A 17,187-nucleotide genomic window follows, 5' to 3' on the forward strand; every position below is an offset into this window, starting at 1 on the left:
AACTTTGTTGCATTAAGCGGAGAGAGTCCATGTCTGTTCTCCTAAAGCGGCGCGCTAATCCAAAGCCCCTTGTACATGACAGAGCGGTGTGGGTAGTATGGCCTGGTGCAGGGATGCAGCCAGGCTGTGGGTGTGAGAGTGCGTGTGGGAGGACGCAGGAATCGCGGCCAAAAATGGAACACGGTGTGCTGCCACCGTAAGCCTCGCCGCCCCCTGTCAAATCCCGCCGTGGTACAATCCACACGTGAAACATCCCACACCAAGGATGCACTCGGCATTCAAACAAGCCTCCAGAAAAATGTCACTTGACAGTTCCTCAACAGAGCTGTAGCTAACATTGAGTAGTTTGAAGTCATGTCCTCTGTATATTTTTGGGTAATATGGGATGCGGGGACCTGGAGGCAGTTTTAGTTTTAGACAACATATTTGAATTTTACTACCTTTAGACCAACAAAAACAGGCTTTGAAAGGTCATGTAGACCTTGATGGTGTGAAATCTAATGTACAAAAAAATAACTTAACACTTAATGAACAATATATGAAAAATTCAAACATTTTACACACTGTCTTTTTGGTGTCTGGTCAAATATTTCCAAGGGAGGTGGGGTTGTGTTCGGGGGCTCATGAACCTCCTCCTAAAATCCTTTCTACGGCCCTGTTCCCCAATACTAATGAGTGCCCTCATCTCCCACTGCACGCCACTAGCACATACACCCACAAACTTCGAGATGGTCACCACTGCAGAGTGGATCCAGTATCAAGGTGAACTTCATCGTCCAAATTGCAGAGCTGTTATGCAACGTATCCCCCTCCGTCCTCCCACCCCCACTACCCGTCTCTTTTTCCTCTCTGTCCTCAAGTCTCATCTCCCAACCCCCCCCCCCCCCCCGCTGCCGCCGCCGCCGGCTGCTTCTCCTTTACACCAAACTGTCAAGTGTATTACCTGCAGTAAAAGACGCCCATAAAGACAGAGCAAACCGGGGCTGTGTGTGAGAGAGGATGTTTGATCAGGACGGTGTGATGTCAGGACTGACCTTGGGTGAACAGAAACGGTGGAAAAGACAAAACTATATCCAGAGAATATTCTGTTTTTTCAGAAGTTAATATATTAGTTCTTCCCACTATTGTTTGACCATGGTTTCAGATATTTTATCCCTGAACATTTTGAGCCAGAAAAGCTAGAAACTAGAAATGTTGAGCTTATCCAGAAAAAAAATATACACAAAATAATACATGTAGTGAAAAGTACTGCAGCTGCAAACTAGTGGCACTGAGCCTGAGCAAAAATTAGGCGACTTTCCATAGCATCTTTAAAAGCTATACACATACTGAAACAACACACACACACATATACATGCTTTGGCTCACATCCCTACAATGTTCTCCTCTCCCTCCCTCTTCCTCTCTCCTCTTTGAATCTCACACACTCAGCCCATTGGATCATTTTTAATCCCTATCATCTGAAACAGAGATGTATGCCAAAGCAACCATATGGACGTAAACCGCCCCCGTTATCCACACACATACACACACACACAATTACACAGTAACCCGGATCACACGTGCAAAGCAGGCTGCATACAGTATTGCACGTCACCAAAACAACTTGTGTGTGCGCCCGCGTGCAGAGCCACGTGTGTGGAAGCAGCCCACTTCCTATGGTGGCTGAGAGAGAGAGAGGAGGGAATCCAATACGGTTAATTGACAATCCGAGCCTTTTACATAACCGTCGGGCTCTGTCTAAGTGGTGGTGTCAGAATTCTCCCAGCGCTGCAACTCTCCCTCCCTCTCTTTAGTCTCCATGACTCCCTCTCCTCCTCTGCACACACACACACACACACACACACACACACGCTCCATCCTTCTCTTGCTCCATCACTTCCTCCGTCCCTCTCTCTTCTCTCCCTTCATGGATGTTAAAACCAGTAATTCCCATCAGGATGAAAATGCTTCAGATGAAGGGAACAGCAATCAAAGCGCTTGTAGTCGTGATGGTTGAACGGCTGATGGAGTGCGTGTACCCCACCAACTCTCTTCCCCTTTCCTCTGTCTCTCTTGTCTGTCTCCTTTTTCTCTCTTTGTAGAGACCAAGTGTTTTCTTAGCATCTGTTACCATGGCGCTGAGGGAGAGAGCAATGTCTCCTGGGTGACAGCTAGCCTTGTCCACAGGTATCGGGAACACAAACACACACCTGCGCACAATCAGTTTCTCACTCAACTTCTTTTTTGTAAACTTTCTCGTCTAAGAAATGAACACAGGCAACACAAACTCTTTTATCCACAATGTTTATATATATATATTCACTTATAAAAGAAAATAAGTATAACCAATATTAACAGAGATAATAAAACACTCAGAGATAAAGAAAAATCAACATTTCCAACACACCAGATGGGTTTAGCACTTTGCTTCTCATTTAAATTAATCTCAGAGGAGCACTTAAAAAGGATTTCAATTAAAACCCTCATCCAGGTCTGAATGACAAGACAGTTTCAAGTTTGCATACAGAACTTAGACTTATTTATCTTTAAACACATCAAACACATCACGTTTGCTTAAGAAATAAACCTCATCCCTATGCTTTTGAAGATTTACATCGGTTTTCCCAGTGAAGAGTACATTCTGTCCTGAGCTTGAGTACAGTAAGTTCATGGTAATTTCACAAATTAGACCCCACTGAGACACCGAAAAGACCTCATGGTGATGAGAAAAGCAAGGAAGTAGTTCTCTGAGTAAATTATTCAAAACACATTCTTGTCTTAGGATACTGCAAAAGTCTACAGTGACTGCAGTCTACATGATATATGATAAGGAACATTAGGAATTTCTTTTCTTTTTGTGCCAATGTCGATGTAAAGCACTTTGTAATCTATAAATAAAGTTTTACTTACTTATTATTAACAGGGTAAGGGGCAGGTATTAAAAACTGCTTTTTTTGAGAATTTACTGCTTCTTTAAATCAAATCACACACATACTATATATTCTGAAAATACGGACATCCCTACACTGCATAGAGGTCATTTTTTCATTTGCCACTTTATAGTCCTACTGCTAGTTATCATTCACATGTTACAGTTGAAGATTCTGTAAAATCCTTTAAAGAGAATCACATTATAAAAAAATCAATTTCTACTAAAACTGTGGAGATGAGAGTTTTTCTCCACACAGCAGCAGCAGCACCAGCAGCAGTATTGTAACTGTAAATAATTGTATGTATATATGCTGATTCAGATACCATGATTGTATGTCTGCCAGATTGAGTATTGATAATTACATTTTGGTACAGTTCAAGGATGTGATAATGCCACTTGAAACTTGTGCATTTGAGACAGCAACTGACAACAGCTAAAAAATAGTACAAACAACTTTCCTGCCCACTATTTTTAAAGACAGATGTGTATAACAGATGAAAACAGTTATTGCATTTTGTCACTAATCACAAATGAGTGTCAACCCTGACATCAAGTGAAGCACTTGGTATACTGGCAGTCGATGCAAACCTTGCATTAGCACCATTTACTGTGTTATTGTGTGTAAAGCTTGTTTTGAACCATTTGAACTCCATGATATGGCAGAGTGCACATACAGAAAAGTCCAGACGAATCAGTGTATAAAACATGTCTGACTCTGAATCAACAGAGATATTCAGGAGACAGTAAAAGCTAAGCAGACATGCTAACATTAGCAGTAATCTCTCATAGAGAGTAAAGTTTTAGGCTCAGTAATAATGCCGGCAGTAAAAAACAACAGTAGGATTGTTCTTTAGCTGCGTCCTGTGCCTTGAATGATCAAATAGTCTACAAATAAAGTGATTCAGCTGCTAAATAAAAAAGAGAGGCTTGCAATTTAAAGCAAATAAAGTAGTTAAGATGGAGTAGTGTGTGCCCATAACAAAAGTTGGGAAGGGCAAAGTCTTAAAGGGTAAAGCAAGCTGTGAACTGAAGCCACACTTCCTCCCCAAAGGACGGGGCTGAGATTAAATGGATGGACGACATTGCTGAGATTAAAACTAACGGTGCTTTCAGTTGATCGTTGAGTGTATCACCAGGCATTTGCTCATGATTGCCGGGTTAATGGTAAAAATATCCATATATCTTCAATTTTTCTACATTAAAAAAAGACATCCTGATGTATTATTTCATTGGTCTAGTTCAAGATATTGCTCTCAACTGGGACTCAATTGGGACTCTAACCTCAACTCTTCCCTTTGTCACACCTGATTGGCTGAGCAGCGTCCACATTGTCATCATATGACAATTTATCAAGTCTTATGATCCTAGATGATGTTGCTGATCGGTTCCTTTGGCTTCTCAGTGAGGGGCAGCACAGGGATGTAGGTGTTGGTGGGGAAGTGTTGGACGGCCAGCGATGAGTTTTTGGCAGGGCTGCACATGCGTTTGAAGCGCTGTGAGGTTGAAAGGTCAAAGTTACCTGATTGTTTTAACATCGTAACATCATCATCATTCTGCTTTATTAGTTGCTTCTAGTAGAGTGACTGGCTTTATCCTGCCTTGTTTCTATATATTTCCTATTAAGTAAGTAGCATTACTTCAACCCAATAACTGACTATTTTTCCTCTGTTTAAGACCTACATAGCCTTTTAAAATAGCCACTTCTTGCAGTGCAATTATAAATTTGATGCACATTTTCATCACCACTAGTAGAGACAAAATTAAGCATTTATACATTATACATGTGTGTATTTATCAACATAGTCATAAAATGATTGCTGGTATTACCTGTGGCAGGGTACCCGGGGTGGTGGCCAGGAGGTAGATGGCCCAGATGGGGAGCAGAGAGACGGAGGAGAAGGTGAGGAGCCAGCCCAGCGCGGTGGCCCAGCCTGGAGCGACCATGCCTTTCCCAAGGCTCAACGGAGACCAACGCACCAGGGAAAACAAAAAAGTAGCCTGCAGGAGACGACAAGAAGAAAGACTGGGTCAGTTAGTGTTTGCAAATACAGCTCTGAATCAATTCAAAAAGATTTGAAGTGAGTTTAATTATGAGAGATATGTCATTGGGAGCTACATTGATTGATTGTATGAAAACCCCCAAACATGAGTTTATGTGTATACTGCTTCACAGCAAGCACACACTAAACAGTGTGAAAGCAGGTCAGCAGGGAGCGGGTCACTCACAGTGCACACAGTCGGGGTCAAGTATTTCCAGCACAGCTTGAAGACAGGCAGGGGGCTGTACCCGGTCATATCCCTGATGTTGTCACTGAAGCGTTCGGCTCCTGCGGACAGAACAAGAGCAACTTCAATGTGAGTGGATGTGGTTTGGTTAGATATGATGGTTTGGTTACAACTGACATGTTGTTTTTGGTGGCGGTGGCCAACTTTGGTTAGAATATTTTTTATTTAATTTTTTTTTTAGAGGGAAATACAAGAAAAATATTAGAAAAAAACTATTTAGAAATAGGTTGACATAGTTGCAGGAAAAGAAGACATTACCAGGAGTAGCAGTGGTAGTGGTGGTATTTGTTGCAGTAGCAGAGCTGGTAAATAGTCATAATTGTAATAGTGGTACACAGTGTGACAAAAATAAATGCACATTAACGCCCACAGCTTTGTAAAACTTCCTGTGTGCACAACAACATTGAATTTATGCTGTTGTTTTTCAGAGTTAAAGCAGGGTGTAACTCTCAAATGTCTACCACCTAGACATTTTTACTTCCAGGTAGTTTAGATAAAATGTGTTTACAACCTGGCTGATCATCTGACACCCCCTCTTGCTTACCAAAATGGACAGTGATGTTGCAGTATCACTAGTTGTCAGACACTGAGTTGATAAAAAAAAAAAATCCTATCATTACCGATAACAATGAGCCCCAGGTTGCAAGGAAATGGAATTTTCCTTTAAGAATTAACAATAATTTTACTAATTTAATGCCCTACAATTGATGCTGAGGCTAGTACTGAGCAGTAATCTCTTCTAATCTCTTGACAATACTGCTAGTAGTAGCAGCAGTTGTAGTAATAATGGTACTAGTAGCAGTTATCTCCCAGACTGTGCAAACAGAAACTGTCATATGACATGTGGAAAGAATCAGTACTATTACTGTTTAATTAATGCATGTGGAAAAAACTTGACAGGTTTAATTTCAAAATGAAATCTATACCTGTTGCTCAGATTATCCACAATATTTCCTCTTTATCTCTGTATTAAGTTTGACCATTTGATGATGTTTGTAACAGTAGGTGTCCCTCTTCTATAATAACCTAACCTGTGCAGTGAAACCCCTTCACGGCCACATAACCAGTGGCTGAGGAGTGTTATAGTATGTTAGAGTCTGTAAAATCCCACAGTCATAAAAAAGGGGAAAAGGTGCAATGGAGTCCTGACCGCTGTGTTACCCAGTCCACTTAAAGCCCACTCCTCAACTCTGCTGCTGTACTCACCTACTGCTGGGAGAGCCATAAAAGCTGGCTTCCTTGGTATTCATATGTACCCACACATACAAACACACACTCTCTGCCAAGCCGCTAAACTCATCCATTATCATCTGCAATGGCATGACTTTAAAAAAAAAAAAAAATTATTACATGTCACAGCTTTTCTGAGTCTTTAACAAATACAAATTTAACTGCCTAAATGCTGTAACACTAATTGGATTGTCTTGATGTACATACACTATATATGGCACATTGCACCCATCTGACTCTTTAAACAAACAGTGTTTTTGTAAATGTTCTTGAGCCCCAGGTCTGGCCGGGATAGGGGCTCCCTGGGGCCGTCAGCCTGAGACTGAGAGGCGACGGGGCCCAGGGGCTGATTTAGGGCCCGGAGGAGACAGACAGGGGCCTGGCTAGGAGCCAGTCTCCCGACAACAGTGGGTAGCTGCAGCCATGTTAATATACTGTCTACTGACTCCAAGTGGAATGCAGAAGGAGGGGAGGAAGTGGACTGCTTGACTGTGTGTGTTTAATTAGATAAAAAGTGTTCTTGTCACTGCTCTGTTTTATATTTTCAATATAAATTGAAAACAACTTGAGATTTATTTTGGCATGTTCTGATGTGGTGGAGTCTGGTATCCTATTGTCCAACAGATGGGGATTATAGTCAGGACAGAGACAAGAAAAAAAAAAAAGGAAAAGAAAGAAGAGGAGATGAGAGGAGTTGGGATTCATACCGTAGACCCAGCCGATGGCTACAGACTGGAAGATGGAGAGGAGCAGCAGGCTGGCTCCACTACAGGAGAAATGGTCATATATCTGGAACACATACAGACCACCCTGCACCGGGGTGGAGACAAACACACACACACAACAGAGAGAAAAGTCTATAATTCAATATCATAGAAGCCAAACAGGCTAGACGATCATGCACTCATCCATCCGGAGTGTGACTTACTGGCGTGACCATGACCAGTCCAATTAGGAAGCAGACGACACAGATAAACAGCAGCAGCAGCTCTCTGCGATAGCCTCGTCTGATCAGATGAGGGTACAGGTCAGTCACCGACGTCATCAGGGCCTCAAGACTCACAAACTGGGGTGACAAGAGAGGAGACGGGGTCAGCATGTGCGCAGTTTTACTTAATACATCAATGCCATCAATAATTTATCAAAGTCGCTGTGTGTGTGTGTGTGTTACTATGACCTACCTGTGTGTCCAGCCCCAGCATGATGATCATGAGGAAGAAGCAGACAGCCCAGAGTTGAGGTAGAGGCATCATGGCTACAGCTCTGGGGTAGGCGATGAAGGCAAGTCCAGGTCCTAAGAGGACATACAAACGCAGGAAAAACATGTTATACATGTAAAGTTATTTAAACAATATATGTCTGACTTAAACGGCTGGGTATTGCTTTGATTTTATGGATTTGCTATTTATAGGATTAGGCTGGGATTATTCTATATTTTTCTTACTGTCACAAATCCCACGGAAAGACCAAAACCAACTATGCATTAGTCTGTCTCTCAAAACTTTCCAACCTCACTACCCTGTCTGTGGCACTCAGCTCCGAGCTCATTCATTCCTACTGAGGATGTAAAACTGTAAAAACAAGTCACATATATTTATTATAATATTTAAAAAAGGCTAACTCATTTCCTAAAACAGCTGGGCACTGCAGTTTCTAGCCAACATTACTCAAACAGGAGGAAATACTGTGTTTAATGAGGACTATTTTCAGCGGAGGATTAATACGGATTAATAGTAATTGATAGTTTTTGACAACAAGGGAAGTCCCTGGCACAGAGGAAAAATCTTTATCAGGCTTTGGCTACACAGGTGATACTTAGTAGTAGGATCAATACATTGTTTTTGGCTTTAGTTCATGGAAGAGCTAGCAAAAACATAGCTCCTGCACCACTTGTGACCCAGGGTAGCCTTTATTTAGAGATTATTATGACACTTGATAGGTCCTTGAATTAAGAGCCCTAAAAGTTTCAGTGTCTGCCTCTTACTTTAAATTAAATTTAAAGGTCAGCGTGAAATACTGCAGTGAATTAATTATAGAAAAGGTTAGCTTCTTTTTCGTTTTCCCTTGAGCTGTTTTCCTAAACAAGATCTCCTCGCTTCTGCTGAGGGAAACCACGTTTCCATCTCCAACCGCCATCTGCTTCACCTGACTGGGCCACGGTGGCTATGTCCACACCCTGCTCCTCAGCCATGAAGCCCAGCACAGAGAAGATGGCAAAACCTGCCAGGAAACTGGTGCTGCTGTTCAGGAGGCACAGAAGGAAACAGTCCCTGGAAGGACACACACAACGAAATACATTTGGCATTACGGCAGGACACAAATTCAGGAAATACATGTGATTTCAGGGGAACAATTTGACACAAAAGCTCAAAAACATGACTAGTATAAAAGGACCTTCAGTTAATGTTGAACAGAATATAATAAGGTCTTTGGTCAAGAGTTAAGTGTTTGGCCCTTTCTCTCTCTCTCTGTGTGTGTGTGTATGTGTGGGAGTCCTAGAGTGTGGGAAACATGGTAGCCAGGGCTTTTCTTTAAGGTGTGGCTGTATCAGTGTGTTTTCTCTCTCCATTCCAGCCATTCCTTCTGGAAGCCATCTGACCAGTGGGAGCTTACATCTTCCATTTCCATGAGTATGGTTTGTCTGAAGTGGAGTGTAAGGAATATTTTTGCATGTTTCTGTGTGTGTGTGTGTGTGACTGTAGTGTCTCACTTATAGCAGTCATTGTTGTATTTGTTGTAACTGCCGAGGGCTGTGAGACTCCCCAAACAGATCCCATATGAGAAAAATATCTGGGTCCCTGCATCCATCCATACCTACAGAGAGAGAAACAGGAACAGAGTACAATAAATAACAAAATGTTTGCACAACAGCAGGAAAAATAACTTCGTGTGTGTTTCTCCAGTGATAGATAACTTTTCTGACTCTATGTAAATGTGCTGATGCTGTCAAACTCCACCCATCTGGTATTAATTGATTTACTTTAATACGCCTTTCTCCAAAAATGTGTTACTTTGTGCCAAGTAGCACTCAGCTTTTGTTTGTATCTGTAATCTGGGAGGCAAGGAACAACCATAATAAGAGATCCCAGAAACTGCAATAATAATGTTATTAACTAAACAGACATTTATCTAAACCTGCTAAACTTCCTGGCCTACCATTGCATTACCTTTTTGGGTCGCGTTTTCACCAAATTTCATGCAAATTTTGCCCTAATTAATAACTTTCAACTTTCAACCCTTTATTTCACATCCCCGGTCAATTCCATAATGCTTGCTATCCCAAAATACTATGAAAAGCAATTCCCTCACATCCTATAGAAAATGAATCGGGCCAAATTTCACTTCTGCCTCTAAAACTCTCCTTGTGTTCAGTCTGAACACACCTTTACAGGTCCCAAAAGTGGCTATTCTATATAATAACAATGTGTTTGGAGGTGACACATTAATCTGTGCACAAACCCTGTTACTGTGTGAACGAGATCTATTAAATGTGTCCTTGAGCTGCATAAAATAATGTTAAACATGTGCATCGGCACTTAAAAGCCAGTGCAGCTACATCAATCCTCCAACATCCCTGTAATTTGTATTGTGACAGTGGTAGTTAACGCTATTAATTCTCAGTATCTATTAATATAATAGTTTTCTTGTTTATTTCAGGTATGATTGATTCGGTATAAGGAAAACCTACAGTCACAAAGTATGCTTTTGCAGATCAAAACATCCTCCATTTTCATTTTCACAAAGTGAAAGGTTTGACAATACACCGACTCACCTGACAGCGTGGACCTCCAACTTAAAGTAGCCGCTATACCACCTGAAAGAACGCCTGGAAGGATTTCTGTTGGCTCTAACAGGTTTTTTAGTGTATGTTTGTGTTTCTGTACCTGTGGGTCTGCCAGGCGGGTGTGGTTGGGTTTGAGGTAGTAGATGATGCCGTCGGTCGCTCCGGGAAGGGTGGCACCACGCACCAGCAGCACAAACAGCATGACATATGGGAAGGTGGCTGTCAGGTACACCACCTAGAATGTACACAGCATGCAGGGATGTGGTCAGGATGGCACAGAGACAGAGAAAACAGGGAGGACGTGTCTGTGATGTCCTGAAATAATGAGGAGGGAAAGCTCTGGAAAGTAAACGTGTTGACTGATGGCGGCAGGGAACACAATAAACAAGTCGCATAAAATCGAGGCAATGTACAGTGTCCAGTCTGTTATTTTGTTTACTGTCCACAAGAAAGATGAGTTGTGGTTAACCCTCAAATACGAAATGATTGCATCAAATGAATAAAGAAAAAGAAGGATAAAAGAAGTTGCAGGCCGGGGTGGAGGGTGTCTTTATGCACTTTCTGTTTACTTAATTTAATCATACAATCTGAGAATAAAATCAATTTTCTCATATCAGAAACAAATCTATTAACTTCAAAAACAAGCCATCTGGTAGCCCAGAAGCTGTGATGTCCCCAGACATGGACGGGGATGATGTTGGTGTGTTTTCCGCTCACCTTTCCAGTGGACTTGACTCCCTTCCAGACACAGAAGTAACAGACGAGCCAGACGACGGCTAGACACAGAGCCAGCTTCCAGTTGATTGGACCCAGCTCGTCTAAAGTGCTGGACAGACGGAGCACCTCCCGCCTAGAACACACACGCTGCTGTTAGTGCATGATCAATATGCCGAAAAACCATCAGTGAGAAACCTAGGAGACCAACCACACTCACTCCCAAAACTCCATGACGGGGGAAGTGGCGTTCTCGGGCAGGCTGCTTGCATTGGCTGTCTGGTTGCTCTGGTCAAACAGGAAACATGCACCTGCAGGAGAACACACACACACATAAGAACATAAAAAAACATCAAGAAGCCACTCATCCATCTTTCAGCTGTCGTTGGTGCTTGATTACTGACCAGTGTTCCACGTGTTGTTACAGTGCGACCAGGGCAGCTCCGCCTGGAAGCTGTTGGACAGGTAAAAGAGAGCCCAGGCCAGGATGATGATGTAGTACACGCAACCATGCAGGATCATCACCTGGCTGGCATAACCAAGACCTGCAGAGATATAAGATGATACAAGGTTTAATGGTTTACACAAGCAGATCTTATTGTTGTCTTGTGTACAGCAGGATTACAGAAATAAACATATGGAGAGTTTTAACAAAGCTTCAAAGTCTTCATACACACACATTCTGTTATCAGTTCCAAGTCACTTGAGTTTCAGATGAAAGCATCCTTTCACTGAGGCACTCGACATGCAGCCCACATCTAATATATCTTCATTAGGAATGAAAGATGAGTCTTATGAGGCTTGAGTGGGTTAGAGAGCGTATGCTGTTGGCCCAGACAAATAGCTGATTGTGATATCCTCTAATGAAATTCAGGCATTTATCTGACAGCAATGATGGCATACTGAAAGTGCAAACTAGCGAGGGATTCCTACAGAAGCGTTACTTTGCTCGTGTAAGTTTTGTCTGTACATGGTGCCTGGGGAAGTAGCGCATATTCTCCATGTGGTGCTGAACACATGGCTTTCACGCAACAACTGTTAACAAAACAGCGGTAACCCTGTGTGCATATCCAAATGTATGTGCAGGCCATATGGAGCAAGGGGCAGAGCAGCTGCCATGAACACACACACGCTTACAAATGCAGTTTATTTGACATTGAACAGGTTAAAAATGTAAAAAAAAATAAAGCACAATTAGCTTTTAACTGTATCTACACACACACACAAACACACACGCACTGTTTACAATATGTTTTTGCAGGTGGTCCAGCTAGCGGTTACACCTGCACATGAGCTTTAAATCTGACAAAAATAAGTTCATAGTTATTACCTAATCTTGAGGCCTGTCTTGAAGTAGGTCCCTGTATTAAAAAGTAGTTTTGAGACCTTTATTATTTCAGTTTTGAGCTCATGCATTTATAAGCTTACTGCTGTAATAAGAGGTATATCATATATTGACATCAGCCAATCACACCTCAATCAGAAAACATAGATTTACAGTATCTACTGTTTGTAACTCCCCCACAGGGCAGCATGGATATTGATTGCCACTGTTTGCATTCATATAAATTACCCACCAATTAGTCATTCTGCTGCACCTATAAATAAATATAGTCAGGTTAGACTTATGGATCAAAGTCCTCCATATAATGCCTGTACTGTATGGACTGTCAAGCTTAATATTGAGGAGAAAACTGTAAACAGATGGAGTCTGATGTTCAGGTCTAATTAAAGACATGAGCCTTTCCTAGATACTTCAATGCATTCCTGTCATCCAAATGTTTAATTGTCTAAACCAGCTTATTGAAGACCATGTGTTCAACTTAACTAACCTCACATAGTTTTCTATTCCCTGAATGACAGGCAGCATCACATTGATAACGGCAGCCTTAGGTTTATTGTTGTAATTGTGTGTTACGTTAACGCTTAACCCTGATCCTTTATTTAGATAGCAAGACACCATGAAAACAACCCCAAGTGCGTGTTATTATTGGCTGGCCGGGTTGCGAGTTGCCTTCTGCACTCTTGAATTGTTTTGACAGAAAACCTGAGATTGAATATGAACCTCACATGCATGCAGATGTCAGGGCGTGCCAAATCTTCTGATTGCGGTCACATTGTTTATATGGGTTTTGTGTTGATGTGGGCATAGGAATACTTTGGATGCTTGCACCAGTGAGGAGAAAGACTAGGTCAAAAAGACATGGGAAAGTAAAGGAGAAAGTAAAAGAGAGACAAAGTCTGTGAAGTTAGGGAAGTTAGGATAACTAGTCGAACGGGAAGGGAAAAGAGAAACAGAGAGATGTTGGTAAGGTTGCAGGTCGGTTAAAAACTTACAATAATCATCAAGATATGCAACAAAACCAGCATAACACTGCAACTGTCTCAATGTTTGTTTGATTTTTTGCGAACCAATGTGTTTGAAGGTCTTATTCATTCAGACATAGTGAAGTAAAAAATTAAATTTCCAAGTTTTCATCCTGTGTTCTTGCGTTAATTGTTCTGCTATCTCTTATTCTCTTTATGTCAATCTTAACAGCACATAACAGGACATATTGCAGAAGTGTACCTCCAAATAATGGGCAGACAGTCCTCCAGGCGCTGACCCCTCCCAGGCTGGTGTACTGTCCCAGTGAGGTCTCCAGGAGGAACAGGGGGATGCCGCACAGCACCAGGAACAACAGGTAAGGTATAAAGAACACACCTGGACACACACACATGCATAAGATGCTTAGTTTGCAACTAAATCAGCTACTGACTAGTTTGGATGTAAAGTCACAACTAAGGCAAGTGGCCAATCGACAATCAAAGATAAGAGTTTGATCATCATGGTCACCGTGCGCATTTGCTTTCTGTCTGGCATGAGCTGCTTAGCATCTTACCATGTTGTAGTAAACTATTTTGGATCAATAAATTAGGTCTCTACTGGATTACTGTGTTGCAAAATGGCATGCAGTTAATAAAATAAAAAATGCTGTGTGGCAGGGAAACTGCTGTTTTACCATTAGTGAGTACAATTCTGTGACATTTTATGATTTACACCTACCCTAGGGACATGTGTAACTATTTAGTTACACATTCCCCTACTTGGAGTTATGTTGTAACTTATCTCCGTGGTGCAGCCGTTTTTATTTTAGTAATGCATAAATCACAACTTAGTAATAATTTTCATTATAACTAGGCTAAGTCGGAACTTACACACAGCTGGTGCAATGGACTGCTGAACTCTATAACCAATAAATAACCACAAATGAACCTTTTTGCTCTAATAAAACTAAATAAATAAAACTGTCATTTCTTTGTAAGGATATTTTCTATCCTTCATAGGAGTAAAAAAATACAAAACACATATATCCCTAACTCTAACAAGCATCTTGCAAATCTCATCTCTATTTTTTTTTTAGAAAATTAAAGAAAAAGGGGAGAAAAAAAGTGAAAAAGATAAGTGCAGATGACAGACAGAGAGCCAAGACAGAATTTATAGAATGACAATTTGTCAACAAAAACTACAAAGCTGACTCTTCCTCTCTCTTCCCCTCTGCTCTCCCACATAATTTACCTCCTCCGTTCTTGTAGCAGAGGTAAGGGAACCTCCAGACGTTGCCCAGGCCGATGATCTGCCCCGCCACTGCCAGGAGGAACTCAGCCTTGCTAGCCCACTGGCCTCTTGCGTGCAGGTCATCCTGGGTGACTTCTTTCCCGTTGGGGAGGCTCCCTCGTTGGAACTTATTCACCTGCTGTGGAGGCAGCTGGTCGGCCATCACTGGTTCCGGCAGAGACACACACACACCCCTGAAGGAAGAAAAACACAAGAAATTAAGAGAAAAGTTGGAGAGAAAGAAACCAGAGAGGATGAATCATAAAAAGCGTGACATGGTGAACCAGTTAGACAATAAAGAAGATTTTTTTTTAAAGGAAGTAGCTAGAATATAAACAAGTATTATCTTTCTGCAACCATGCAGACAGATAGTAAACATATTCACAAAAGACACAAAAAGAAAACAGACTGCGGAAAATAAAGGCAGATTCACTCACATCTTCGCCGCCGGGATTGACTAACGAGACTTTGGGTGTACTTTCTGACAGTTGGTTTGGCTGCCTCACTTATCTGCGATTCGCCTCTCAAGGACTGACCAATGTGGGTGTGTGTCCTTTATCTGTAGTCTTCAGCACACTCAAGGCCTAAATTTGTCATTTTCAGCTTGTGCATTTGACTAGGGACTATCTCGCTCACGCATTTTTTGCCACTGACGTCTAACATCTTGATCTTACGCACAAAACTTTAGATAATCTATAAGTATGCTACCCCAAATGACTTTTGATATTCACGACTTTACATTTTTCAGATATTCTTATCTTGAGAAGTAATAAATTTGACACACTAATACAATTTATTAACAGTTTGACCTAAACCAGATGAACAGATTAATATTTAGATAGACAGATATCAAATTTAAGGTATTTTAACAAATTATTTTTATCTTTTTGTGTCTGTCATATTTCATAATGTTTTATAGGGACCTCTGTGTATTGAAGTGCAACTCAGTTGAAGTATATAATGATCTTTTTATACCTTTAATGCAGACATTTCATGTGGTATTATTATGTGGTGTAGTTGGAACAAAACAGACAGATTTCTGTGTGATTTGTCTTTCTAGGTGATGCATGACATTCTTTGAATTCTTAATATTTTAATGCCTAATAGGGGATGTAGCTGAACTTTTGAGGAACATTTCCCTCCACATTGTCCCTCGCTGCGCCATGTGACCTCAAAGCACTGATATAACGAGCGTGAGCCACCTTCCGCCGTCACAGACACGCAACATAACCACCGTTAAAACATGCGGTTATGAACCATCTACTGTATCAAAACGTGGGTTAATTTATAGGTTCGGTTATTCCTAAATTGTCGGATACGTATAAAGTGGTTTCATGTCGGTGCAGAGCACGGTTGTAGAGGCGTGGTTAAGTCTCGTGATGCGCTAGAATTGATGCCTAAAACAATTTCGCTGAAGCTGCGCATTCGCGCTGCTTCAGTGTCTCCTGTGAGCGGATAAATTGCAGAGAATTGGACATTATGTCTCCTACCTCTGCGTGTCCTGTAGTTCTCTACACCGCGACCACCCCCCAGTCCGGGTGGCCAGATGGTTTGTTCCGGGCAGCGGGAGCTCTGTGAGGGGCTGCAGAGCGGCGCAGCCCACGGTCCAAATTTATAAAGGGACCATGCTTCAGTCAAGCCTGGCGCATGGCATACCAGCAGTAAAGAGGTTACAGAATGCATCATGGGTACTGAAGTGTTTGTTACTGTTACGAAAAGGTATTTCTTTCAGAATTTAACATATCTTGATATTTAGCCTGCAGTAATCTACATTATTAGTAATGGAGTTAACACACACTGCGATATTAATGAGCAGCCTGGTTACCTTTTATATTTTGATTTTGTAGACATGTTTGCATGTCTGCTAATTATATAATGATAAAATGATACATATTAGCCATGCCATTATTGTAACATTTCTGATACAATGTACTGTATAAGGCAGTAAGTAGTGCAGTAAGTGTGATTTCTGTTATCTAAGTTATTTAATCTTCCATCACTCCCCCTCCCTCCCCATCCTCCCAAATTTATACATATATTTAAAAAATATGGACACATACATAGAATATTAACTGAATAGACTTATGCCATAGGCTACCTGTAGCCTTTATAGCCTAGGCCAATCCGCAATGTCTGTCGATAATAATATTTATTACTATATATTTGTGTTTATTGTGCATATTTTTGCATCTATGCTATGTACAGTATATATTGTGTTACAACAGAATAAACCAAACAAAACCATCCAATATGACTGTATTACATCACCTGAAAACTGAACAGTTTCCATGTAGCTATCCTCATATTCCTTTGAGGCCTTTATCAGGCCTGTACTAGTCTTGTAGGAAATTGTGGGTTCAACCTGGGGAGTGTTTACATTCTATCATTAAAAACTTACACATGGTTGGAATTTTATATGCTGATTCCAGTATTTTTAGACACTATATATTTATAAATATGACTAGTCTGGTACGCAAGTATTTTATTCCAGGTAGTGTGGAAAAGGCTTTGAAACAGTAGTGCTCATGACCTCTGTATCTCCCCTGGCTACAGCTGTAGCCTATATGGATGTACAAAGATACAATAAATGCTTGTCTAGGTTCAAAATCAGTGAGTTTATTTTATCTTGATTTATATTGGTCATTGATATTTAATATAAAT

The 17,187-nt window shown here is 41.2% G+C and overlaps 1 protein-coding gene across 2 annotated transcripts; it reads right to left on the reverse strand.

Moving 5' to 3' along the window:
• Positions 1-2,328: 2,328 nt before the first annotated feature.
• LOC121892278 (sodium- and chloride-dependent GABA transporter 2-like) lies at positions 2,329-16,627 on the reverse strand. 2 transcript variants are annotated; one of them, XM_042405225.1, is made up of 15 exons: positions 16,017-16,627; positions 14,488-14,720; positions 13,498-13,632; positions 11,333-11,473; positions 11,149-11,239; positions 10,932-11,064; positions 10,315-10,449; positions 9,141-9,244; positions 8,576-8,700; positions 7,612-7,724; positions 7,359-7,496; positions 7,138-7,240; positions 5,141-5,241; positions 4,742-4,912; positions 2,329-4,407 (listed from the first exon to the last, which is right to left on the reverse strand). In XM_042405225.1, the coding sequence occupies exons 2-15, from the start codon at positions 14,687-14,689 to the stop codon at positions 4,279-4,281; spliced, it is 1,821 nt and encodes a 606-aa protein (XP_042261159.1). In that variant the 5' UTR covers positions 14,690-14,720; positions 16,017-16,627; the 3' UTR covers positions 2,329-4,278. The 2 variants fall into 2 exon arrangements, with proteins under 2 accessions (XP_042261159.1, XP_042261158.1); XM_042405224.1 differs by lacking the exon at positions 16,017-16,627 and adding an exon at positions 14,964-15,240.
• Positions 16,628-17,187: the final 560 nt, after the last annotated feature.

This window comes from Thunnus maccoyii, chromosome 24, assembly GCF_910596095.1.
Source record: "Thunnus maccoyii chromosome 24, fThuMac1.1, whole genome shotgun sequence".
Lineage (NCBI taxonomy): Eukaryota > Metazoa > Chordata > Actinopteri > Scombriformes > Scombridae > Thunnus > Thunnus maccoyii.